At 40.0% G+C, this 11856-nt stretch overlaps 1 protein-coding gene across 2 annotated transcripts; it reads right to left on the reverse strand.

The window, feature by feature from the left end:
- Nucleotides 1–93: 93 nt before the first annotated feature.
- On the reverse strand, nucleotides 94–11812 carry ap4e1 (adaptor related protein complex 4 subunit epsilon 1). Of its 2 annotated transcripts, none has more exons than XM_051380648.1 (21): nucleotides 11490–11812; nucleotides 10190–10261; nucleotides 9979–10102; nucleotides 9749–9822; nucleotides 9551–9672; nucleotides 9253–9412; nucleotides 8959–9125; nucleotides 8772–8845; nucleotides 8553–8675; nucleotides 8346–8455; nucleotides 8114–8257; nucleotides 7238–7346; nucleotides 6994–7112; nucleotides 5575–5877; nucleotides 4846–4957; nucleotides 4616–4754; nucleotides 4257–4512; nucleotides 3097–3651; nucleotides 2817–3007; nucleotides 2583–2743; nucleotides 94–2096 (listed from the first exon to the last, which is right to left on the reverse strand). In XM_051380648.1, exons 1-21 carry the CDS (start codon nucleotides 11628–11630, stop codon nucleotides 1936–1938), a joined length of 3417 nt encoding a protein of 1138 aa, XP_051236608.1. In that variant the 5' UTR covers nucleotides 11631–11812; the 3' UTR covers nucleotides 94–1935. The 2 variants fall into 2 exon arrangements, with proteins under 2 accessions (XP_051236608.1, XP_051236607.1); XM_051380647.1 differs by having other exon boundaries at nucleotides 3097–3654.
- Between the last annotated feature and the right edge of the window lie 44 nt (nucleotides 11813–11856).

Genomic DNA, 11856 nt, shown 5'->3' on the forward strand with positions numbered 1-11856 from the left:
GGAAATAACATCATAAAATGTTAATGAAAATGAGTTAATATATCTGTTTCATAGCTATTACAGATCATCAATAATCAAGGAGTCAAAATCAAGTGAATTTACATGTGTTGAATTTATTCATAAGTTAGCAGAATGTAGTGACAGGCACTCTAAGAAATATTAATTTCTCTGTACCACAGGCACAAATCAAACACGCCACCCTGGCATTAGAACATAAGGCGTTGGGTTAAAGTTTTAGACGCATTGTTAGCTTCACGCTGTGCTTCAAATCAGGACACAGGCAAAAAGAAAAAAAAAAAAAAGTAAACTTTCCCTTCAGGTTGAATTAAATAAAACAAGCTGAGACAAATCAGATCTGAGACACAATAATCAAACAGCACAATGATTCTTTCCTTTCAGAGAAGTGAATATAAAATATTTTCTGTAAGAATATAAATCCAATAAATATGTTAATACTGCATTGATACAAAAATATAATAATCAAAGACCGCTAAAATCCACCTCTCACCGAAACTGACAAACCAGAAACATGAGTGCATAGATAATCATATCACACAGAAGGCAGCATCTGCAAAACACGAGGGAAAACTGAAATGCTCCTCGTCAGAATGACAAACGGACAACACGGACATCGCAGAGTGAGATCTTCATTGCTACATTTAAGACAAAATACTCTCATCACAAATGTAAGACATACGTGTAACTACTGCAGTCAGAGGTTAATGTCAGCTTAATGTAACCCTTTAGACAGACAGGGATGTAAACCTCTTTTTACATCAGCAGCAAAGACGAGCAGGTTCTTTACTCAAAAGCAGCTCACTGTGAATATAAGTTTAAACTGTTTCCATACCACAAATAACAAGCAATTAATTTGGTACTCTTAAAAGATATCAATATTTTCCCTGTGCTACTCCAAAAACACCTAATAAATAACATCAACCAGTCCAAAGCAAGAATTTGTGTTCTTTCCATTTCAATCAGTATTGCTTCAATCAGTATTGATGAACTTGAAAAGGACTAAACATTTTAGTTAATACCAACAATGAAAGGAGCAGTGTGTAGGATTTAGTTTCATCTAGCAGTATAGTTACAGACCCTCCACATCAAAGCACAAAGGAGAAACTATCTAGAGCCTCCTATAGTGTTTGTTTGTCCCTTCTGGGCTACTGTAGAAACATGGCTGACTCCACAGAAGGCGACCCACTGCAACTGAAGATTCCTATATTACACATGAATGAAAACCTATGAATATTACATTTAATTTCTGCCAATAGATCCTCCTAAATGTTACACACTGGACCTTTAATGTGCTAAATGAAGAAAAGAGATGACGTTTGTATGTATTTGTTCGATTAAAATCTAAATGTGCTACACTGTCATGATCATTCTCACCAAGAAAATGTAACTAATGTTTTAAAATCATGTCACAAATCAGTAATCTCTGGTTATTTAGCATGCAGACCTGGGGGGTGCAAAAAGCAACTGTAGAAATTCATGATTTTCCCCTTATACCAATGATATCAAACTTAACATTCATTTCACCTCACAATGTTTCAAACATTGAAGTTTTCAAGTCATTATGGAGCCCTGTCATCATCTTAAGACATAAGTGTTATTCTGAAACGTCAAACACCCACAGAAGGTTAAAAACACAATATCTTGGCCCTGAGGTTTTTACCAACCATGACTTTCAAACTATTGATCCAGTGAACTTTTCCACTAATTAGTTAAAAATAAATCATTCATGGACAAAAAGCAAATCCTGCTGTGTACTTATAGTGGAAGTGACAAACAAATGTTAATATAAAGATGCACATCAGATGTTCTGTCTCCTGTTGTGTTCTGCACTGCTGCTCTGTGTACCTTCCTCTGCAGTGGTTGAGAGTCAGGTGATCGTGTTGCTCAGTGGCGTCAGTGGAGGTGTTGCAGTCGGGGTCAGTGCTCCTGTAAAGCTCTCTGACAGTGGTAGATCAGGCAGTCGGGAAGCTCGGGGACGGGAGAGCGCAGCCACACAGCCAGCGTTCCTGCATGCACACGACAGTGCATCAGACATGGCTGATCCTGGAGCAGCCGGCAAGCTACAATACCTTCCATACCTGTCAGACAAATGAATAAACGTTACTCACTAATAGTGTAGAACTCATGGGAATTGTAGGTTGCATTTAACACACATCAACCAGTTAAGAACTGCACCTTTCACATATGTGTGTACATATACGTCTATTTTAAAATATCCATACATCATGTTATGAGATGCCCTAAAATAATAGTAACAAAACTATTGACTTGAACTTGATGGTGGAACAAGTGAGTAAGTGGCTGAAGCCCTATGAACAATGTTTATCTGTAATCCTCTGTTAATATTGAGCAATTAATGGCTAATTATTCATTTATTTATTCAATATTTTTTGTGGCTTTTTATTGTCTTTAATTGACAGTGACAGCTGTAGAGTGACAGTAAAAGAGAGGGGATGACAGGCAGCAAAGGGCCACAGGTTTGAGTTGAACCCATGGTTGCTGCAGCAAGGACTCAGCCTTTTCCCATCTCTGAAGTTTCAGTTTATAGATGAATGTCTGGTCACCTATGATTTCCACGACATGAAGATGAAGTTTCTTCTTCAGAACGTTCAGAGTGGCTGTGAGAGATTCCTGGCCTTCACTTATCAGCGTCAGGTTCTGCTTTGTATCGTGAGAGAAGGCCAGCCACATTGTCCCGTACTCTTCTGTGGACACAGTCAAAGGTCTGAAGGAAGAAAATTACAGTAAGCAACTAATCATCTCTGCTCAGCCATACATAAAAGAAGAAAATATTTCACCTGATGAAGCTGGTTAGAGGGAGTTTGTATAAGAACTGGACTGACTGAGGCGTCCCAACAGGCAGCTGGTAAGATACCATCCCAACCACTTCAACATGGACTGAAGGCCTCTTCACAGTCAGGGAATACTGACAGACTGCTACACCGTGGCTTCTCACCTCCTGCACTGGACTGTCACACACACAGGATACCTGCAAAATAATCCACAGAAATGTCCTTTCATACAAAAGTCTAATAAAGAGATAATATGACTAATATTTATGCTCAATAATTACTGTACCTCAAGTTCATCTGAGTCAAGCTCTAGTAGTATCTGTTGAATGTCAGAGTCAGAGGAGTTGTAAATGAAAACAACTAGCGATAAAGAATCTTCTTTCTGCACGTGACAGGCTGAGAGATCCAGGCTTTGGTTGGAGCACAGAGGAGTGATTTCTGAGTGGGGGAGGCCAGAAAGCTCTGCAGGAAGATGAGTATTGAGACACAAGTCTTTAGGTCTGTCTGGGTCCTCATGTGGAGTAGGATCGGCAGCTACAACAACGCCGTTATCCCTAATGAGAGAGGGGTTACTTCGCTTTATGTCACTCTCAGCTAACTCTACATCACAGGTGCCATTTGCAGTAGTTAGGTCCTCAGAGAGCTCAGATGTCTGTGTCGGTGAAGAAACATGCAGCTCTGAGGTGATGTTGGAGTCCAGGAGGTTGTCACACAGCAAGTTATCCACTGTGCTCGGAGTAGAGACAAGGGAGTTGGATATCTGCTCGCTGGCAGCCGAGGACGAGCCCGGACTTTTGGCTTTTCTTCTGAATCGCTGGGGTGTCGGCTCAGATTTTCCCATCTGCTAAAAGAAAAAGGTTCTAGTTCTAACAACACATGTTTTTGTAGATGTATATTTTTTTTAAATGATTGTGAGAAAGTTAAGTTTTACAGTAAACATTGCAAAGGGCTGCAAAATCACATCAGAACGGCTGAGATTTACAGAGCCAGTAGATCCTGTGTACAGCTGAAATGATTAATCAGCTATTTTGATTACTGATTAATCATTTAAATCACATTTTGTTGTTCCAGGTTTTCAACTGTGACGATTGGCTGCTTTTCTTTGTCTTTTGTGAAAATTACTTAAATATCTTAGGCTTTTGGACTGTTGAAGCATTTTCTGACATTTTATAGACCATACGATTATCAATTAATCGGCAGATTAATCAATAATGAAGATAATTGTTAATTGCAGCCTTAAAGGTCAGTGTGTAGGATTTAGTGACATCTAGCAGTATAGTTTCTGATTGCAACGTTCTCGCCTCTTACGGTTGCTGCAAAACTTAAACGCTAAAGGACCTTTCTAGAACCAGTGTTTGGTTTGTCCGTTCTGGGCTACTGTAGAAACAGGGCGGTTCAACATAGTTGTCTCCATAGAAGAGGACCTGCTCAATTAAAACAGCTCACCAGACACACAGAGCTTTGCAAGCCCAGGCCGACAAACAGCGAAGAGGCCAGCTGCTGTTTCTCGTGTTCGGGCTCGGGGGTCGGTATCGGAGTGGGAGTCTGGCTGTGGGAGCTGTCAGCCTCTCCCTGCTGGCTGGGTGACCGCAGGGGGCTGGGAAGCTCAACCTGGGCAGCCTCCTCCACAGACTCCCTCTGTGCCAGGTATCCCTCCTTCCCCCACACCCTCTTCACACCGTCCAGCTTCAGAGTTGTAGAGCTGAAACAAAAATAAAAAAAGAATGAGTTCTAAACCAGCCATGCATTTGTGTGTAAACTGTTTTAATTAACACAGCATAAGAATACGCTTTGTGTCTACGTACCCTCCCTTATGTGAGTGGTCGGTGCTATTGCCTGACAGACCAGAGCTCATGGATAACAGTGTAGGAGACTGCCTGTCTGCGATGCTGCAGGAGGACATGCTGATGGGCAGGGACAAGCCGTATGGCTCCAGGCTCAACGCTGACGCAGACAACACAGTCAGGAACAAATTAACACAAGGCAGTTCTGGCAAATCTGCCACAGTCTGAATGTTTTTCCTTTATTATTTTACCTTTTGCCTGAGCCAGTTCCTCCTGACGCTGATGGGGAGGCTTGTATGGAGCAGCGCCAGCAGCCAACGCCTCTGACACAAATCCATCCAGAAACGACAGAGATGAATCCACCTGGAAACAACAACTGCAAGTTTCAACTTCTCCTTTAACGGGGAAAAGAAGATCATTTGGTTGTGCAGGACTAAAGGAGCAAAACTAAAGATGTCATATCTGTATGCTTGCAAATATATCTTAATAACTTTTACACATGATAAGATTAAGAGGAAGCATTTGTGTGTTAAGAACATTATTCTTGTTGTACTTGTATCTAGTTGACTGAAACTGAGTTCTGTGGTAAACCCAACCCAGCAGACTACTCTAGACATGCCGCTATGATTACAAATTAAATTATGATACCCATTATTTCAATAAATACTGCCTTTGATCTAATCAACTGTGTGTTATGGAGGGCAAGTGTGTGCAGGTTTTGTTTTCATCCCTCAGGTGATGAGCTCTAACTGCCAGAGAACAAAAACCACAAAGTTACATCATCTGCTGTAGATCCAGAAGCTAAATCATCAGGTTTTATTGTTTTTGGCATCTTACACCAAATGTTAACAGCAGCAGGAATTCAAAGTCTAACTACATGTTTCCATATTTTCAATGTACCATTGCAACAATAAAATGACAGAATACTGTACATTTACATTATTATTGTAATTCTGTAGCTCTGTATGTTCATATGTTACCTCCAGGGGTCCGAGCCCGGCGTCTCGGAGTACCACTCTGGCTCGTAGTTCAGAGTCTTGGCTGAGATGCTGAAGCTCCTGAGCTCTCTGCCTCAGTACTGTGTCCAGGGAGCTGCTGTATGTTTCAGAAACCTCCTTAGCCACAGAAACGCCCGCCGCGCCCTCACAGAGTTTGGTCATTGCCATGAGGACCCAGCTCTTGGTTTCACTGCTGGTGTTCTTTGTGTCCAACAGTTTGGACAGCAGCCTCAGGACTGTAGCCGGTTCAAGTTCCTCCCTCAAATGGGAGTATTCACCAAGGACCTGTGCATGGTAGAGAAGAGACAGAACGTTATAGTACGCAGTAAGTTACATTTTGAAAGACATGTAAAGAGGAGTAATGTGATTTTAATCTGTAAAAAAGTTTGTAAGAAGTATAATTTCATGTTTGCAGCTCATTTTGTTTTAACTCCTGTGACTTTGTGTATTCTTGCATCATTACTATAAAAATTCACTCATGTATCCCAATATAAGATTTTTAGGTGACCAGGATACCAAATATATATCATACTGACATTAGGATCTTACTGGCCAGGTTTAAACTCAGCTTGATCTGGCTGCTGGCTGCATGAGATCTTCTCACCTTTGATCATCCATCAGGACACACACCAGCATGACTATGCTTTTATCATCTGGATTTAATATTCAATAAAGTACCTGAGGAACTCAAGCCAACTAACCTTTTATGATCTTTTAAAACAATGATTTAAATTGAAAAAATGAAATAATTTTATACTGTTAACTGTTGTTGTTTGTCTGGAAATTGTAAAGTAATTGGTAATGTATGCTTTAAACCAAACATTGTATGGACAAATGTCAAAGACATTCTTCTCAGTGATTGTGACAGCTTGGTTTAGTTTGCTCATCCGAGTATCAGATTGTCATTTGCATCATTACTGTGTTGAATGGATGATATTCGTATATGATTTAACATAATACTGAATTTGGTAAAATGATTTATCTGATTTATTTGAATGTAATGAATAGCCACTAGTTAATCTCCAATGATTTATTTTGATTTGTTGTGGAGAGAAAGTAGTAAATGCTGATGTAACATGAGGTAGACTAACTGCAGCATGCAATTGTTGGTAATTATGGCAGTGTGATATGTTTATTTTCTCTTTTATGGGTTTTTATTTTAAGGTTATCAACCTGACAAACTCCAACAAATGAACTTGCTGTGCATGCTGTGGATTGTGAAAAACTCTACATACAAAGACAAAGATTTAAAAAAGGAGTTGAGTAGTCCAGTGCATATGTTCTCCTATAAAATAACTCAACCATTGTATTCCTTTTCCTTCTTTTGCTTCTTGTTCTCATTATTCTTACATGAGAATAATACAAACTGCTGATAGTGGTCGTTGTGCAGACAGCACTCACCCAGCTGATGACTTGGAGGAAGCGCTGTGGCAGTTTGCCAGGCTCTCCTTGCAGCAGAGAAACATATGAATCCACAGCAAACAGCCTCAACTTCCTGTCTTCCTCCACGCTGTCAAATCCTGAGCCATTAAAGAGACATTAGCATGACAAAATCCATCAATCAAAAGCAACATCAGTGTCAAATTACTGAATTATCACCACATAACAACAGTAGAGAATAAGTTAAGTGGTGTGGTTATCTCACCCTCAGACAGCAGTTTAAGGAAATTGTTTGGGATGTCAGGCTGCATCATGTCTCCACCCACTGAAAACACTGTGTTCATGGTCTCAATGAACCATTCATTGTCTGGTGCATATGTATAATGGGTTATAGGAAAATAATCAACACAACAAAGAGGAACTAACAGGGTATAAAAGATTGAACAGCATGTTATTAAAGGCTTGGATTTCTGTTTCTCAACTCAGAGAATTACCTATCATTTAGGCCTTGAACCGCCAGTAGAAGTCTACAGGAGAGTCATACATCTCTTTATGCTACACTCATAAAAATGAGAGCCTGTCCCATAACCGATACAGCGGCCGATATAGTGATTTTATTAATTAGACAGCTGCTTTCTCAAACAAATAAAAGAATATACACTGAATATATTCAATGTATGTGAAACATTGAATATACTTTGTCGACCAATTCTGGTTGACCTTGTAGAGAGCTGCTGTTTTTCTCTTCATCTGTGCAGCTCGCCACAGTTTTGTAAATCACAGTGCACTCTGCTGGATAAACTTTGCAATGACACTAACGTATTACCACAAGTGTCACAGTTTTCATATTGGATAACATATACGCCAATACCGGCGATAGGCCAATAATGATCTACTCTATACGCTCTGATAAAAACAGTGTCTTCAACCTATACCAGGTTTTACTGACTTTGTCTTTACTACAACTGTCAGAAGCAAGAATTTGTGCAAAATTAAGATGATTGATTAATTATTTCAATATTTATATCAGCTTAATTATGTGACTGTTGTTTATTTTTGTAAGGGTTGTTCCTTTTTCCATGTGTACATTTAACACTGAGCGCTGTCTCCTGCTCGCAGTATCATCAACACACTTGAAAGGATATTTTTCCGCCAGTTCTGCCACCTTCCCCACCAGGTCAATAGTAGTGTAGTCATCTTTACTGATGCGCAGAAACTCCAGCATCTTCTCCACAATGACCATGACATTCTGGGCATTAGTGATCCGAAAGAGCAACTCAAGCGTCTACAAGAAAACAAGAGAAGGTTGATAATACTGTAAACTTACAAATCCATTACACCAAACTCTAGCCAACCACAGTAAACTGCCTCACCTCACGCTTGATGATGAGGTCGGGGTGATCGAGACACTCTATGATGGTCATCTGATGCTGCAGGGCCAGTTTAGGATCCTGCTGGACCACGTAGGTGAGGGCCTTCAAACCTACAGAAACACCAAATTAACCAATTTACTACAGTGAATATCTGAAATCTTGACTGTCAATGAGAAAAATGACTTTAAGGTTTTCTTTGGATCTTACCGAGATATTTGAGATTAATCTTCGGCGACAGAACAAAGTTGCCAATGCACTTTGCAGCTTTTTCCAAAAGATCAGATTTGGGATGAATTGTGTAAATACATTTTACACACTCGTATAATATTGCTGGAAATGAAGAGAGAGAATTCAACAAGTGGTTAAAGAGAGTACTTAAATGATCTCAAACAACCAAATTTACAAGAACTGGTACATCTGACATACCATAGGTGATGTTATGATTCATCTCTGCTCTTCGTAAAGACTCGTCAAGGACTTCGTACATGATCTCACTTGTACTGTCGAACAAAGAACAGACTCACATCTTGCAGGGATTCGAGTACAGAGCACAACCACATAACCAAACAACCAAACAACCACTTCATCTGGGGACAAAATAAGTAATAATTACCTCTGGTCATTTTTCCCAAGTACTGACAGTATTCTGAGAAGCTGAATTTGCAGCCATGGAGCAGGGACACTGTGATAGTTGAAATCCATTGGCAGCTTTCCTCCCACCACCTGTTTCAGTATGGTGACAAAACTTGCCGTCAGGTCCTTATAACCTTCTGGATTCTCCTGTAACAAAAGAGGAATATGCAACACGACTGGATTACACCACAGTAGATCTAACCAAGATGTGTAATGATTTCTAAACACAGTTAATGTTGTGGTGAAATAAAATAATTAAAGAACAACGGATTACCTGGATCATCTGTAAGTAGATGTGTAGTGAGGCTGTCATGACACCAGGATCCTTGTCACACAGAGCTTTACGAAACTTGTTGTGGATGTGTTGAACTTGATTCGGTGCTATTAGGTAGAATTTATAGAGTGCCAGGACTGCTTTTCGTCGAATGATTTCCCTACAAATATGCAAAAAGAAATCCTTAGATATCATAACATTCAAGCAGATTTTTCATGCTATAGTTTATCATATGAATAAACACACTTGAACGAACATGGTAACTAATCGGACTGGAAAGGAAAAGAGCATTTCTTACTTTGGGTGATTAAGTTTCTCCTCAACAAGAGGAAGGATTGCAGGAATCATATCTTTGGGGAACATCTGGCTGACTACAGTTAGAGCCATGCACACTTCAATAAGATTTGTGCTCTGAAGATCCTGAAAACAAAAAGAATACTTCAACATCCCTTATTCAGACACCTGATGACAAATGCTGAAAAGACTCAGTACCCACCTTTAATACAGTGTTCACAAGGAGAAGAAGCAGCTCATGACTTTCGTTCAGAAACAAAGACACAGCTAGATAACCTGCAAAGCCCAAAGCAGTGTCAGAAGATGAAGTCAATAACGTTGTTGTGATGAAAAAAACATGTGTTGTGTTGATCATGACACTAAGTGAGTATTGCAGAATCAGTGGGTAAGAATGCTGAGTAATGAGTAAGCTTTTTTTGAACAAGAACGTACCGACTCTTTTCTCCAGAGCAGTGCCTTGTTGAGCCAGTTTGATAGCGTGAATGTAGCTGAACGAAGCCTCATAACCGAGCATTTCACAGTAGATCGCTCGCACCATGAGCTCCTTCATCTGCCTCTGAAGAGAAAAGTAAACACATCAGTGATTTCAGGCGTCACCAGACCGAAAGTGAAAGACCGAACTGGAATATCAGGAGAATCATACCATGGAGGTGTTGGGGGAGGACACCTGTTCTTTGATGGACGCTAGTTCACGGTGAATTAGTTTTTCCTCCTCCTGAACAGGGGAAACAAATTATAATAAGATCAAATACTGAGGCTGCTAAGGTTGGTACTACCATGTTCTATTTGCTGTCTTAGAAAGGTTAAAAGCCCATGAATCACATATTATCAGGATATTACAGAGAGCTGCTGCAAGATACATATGTCACTAATTATTTCAAGAAAGTGAGAGAAGTTAATATTCATGTTACCAGAGCCAGTGAAGCTTTATAGATTTAAGACTATAATGGGTAATAATTCTTCTCTTTACTCTGTGCTGATGATAAAGGGATAGTTGTGGTTATTTGAAATGGGGCTCTGGGAGGTACTTATCTTATTCTGCACACCACCAACGCAAACCGACCACACTGAGCTTCACAACAACTCAAACTAATGCGTGACGTCACTGAAACTTTTGTCCATTTTTTATTCATACAGTCTACAGTCAGTGCACAATGAGAATCAAATTGTAAAGACTTGTTTTAGAAAGGCAATGCATTACAGTGAGTCAACTCTATTTAGCTGTTACCATTTACTATAAACCATTTCTGATTGGTGCATCAATGTGTTTTGGGGATATTACAACATCAAAGACTTGAGAATCGGCTGAGAAACTCTATGAATCAGCATACGATAATAATATATTATGGCTGGCTAACAACATTGTCTATGAGCCAAACCATGTCCTAAATAATGAATATAAACTGTTACCATCAAACCAGAGATACAGGGTTCCTCGATTTAACAAGGTTAGACTGAAGCACTCCTTTGTCCACCAGTCAATCCTAAAATTAAACCTGGAGCTTAATCCCAGATCAAATACATGTTGAAGGGGTTTGAATATTGTCTTCTGTGTTTGTATGGTAACTGCAGGCTTATGTATCTTTGTTTCTTCTCTTTTCTGAAAAACCTGATCTCACAATACAGTATCATCATCATCATCATCATCATCATCATCATGTCAGGCCCTCCAGATTTAACTTCCCTGCAATATATATTTTTTTATCTTTATTGAGAAAACATTCAAAAATACAATCAGCTCAGACATGTACTCAACATAATGCTGTACAAAACAAATGAATACAAAATACTGACAATAAAAGTGCAACACGGTTTGTGAATGAACAGCATATTGGCAGCTGAAGCACTTGAACGCACCAACACATGATAAAAACACATAAACATAACCTTACATATACAGTCAGTGGTTGAAAGCTGTTGAAGCTTTCACAGGACGGACTCACGTGTTTGGACGTTAGCTCGGTGATCCCCCTGATGAGGTTTCCCAGTTTGGAGGTGGAGGACAGTTTTGCGGATCCAGGCTGAGAGTCTAAAGACAGGAGGCTCGGCAGAGCTGTCAGGGTCTTCTCCACAACATCGCTCATTATGGCGGCGAACAGCGGGACCAAGCAGCTGGCGTTTGTCTTTCAAAATACACTCATTGACTCATCTGTCCATCCCAGAGAGAGTTCCGTAACCAGAGTCAGAGAAAGTGTGTCTGTTAAACATTTAAAAGGGCCACAAGAGGCAAGCCGCTGGGTCGCCAGTCGGCCATTGTTTTGATTCAGCAGACTGCCGAGCCTCGTTCGTGACGTCACTTCCGCTTGTATT

This window comes from Dicentrarchus labrax, unplaced genomic scaffold (assembly GCF_905237075.1).
Source record: "Dicentrarchus labrax unplaced genomic scaffold, dlabrax2021, whole genome shotgun sequence".
Taxonomy (NCBI): Eukaryota; Metazoa; Chordata; class Actinopteri; family Moronidae; genus Dicentrarchus; species Dicentrarchus labrax.

What these genes read in the sequence shown, in the direction of transcription:
- ap4e1 (XM_051380647.1), bottom strand. Translation starts at nt 11,630, where the DNA reads ATGAGCGATGTTGTGGAGAAGACCCTGACAGCTCTGCCGAGCCTCCTG. An exon ending in TGCTCTGGAGAAAAGAGTCG is followed by an intron (nt 9,823 to 9,978) that starts GTACGTTCTTGT and finishes TGGGCTTTGCAG; the next exon opens with GTTATCTAGCTGTGTCTTTG. An exon ending in CCTTAAACTGCTGTCTGAGG is followed by an intron (nt 7,113 to 7,237) that starts GTGAGATAACCA and finishes TTAATGGCTCAG; the next exon opens with GATTTGACAGCGTGGAGGAA.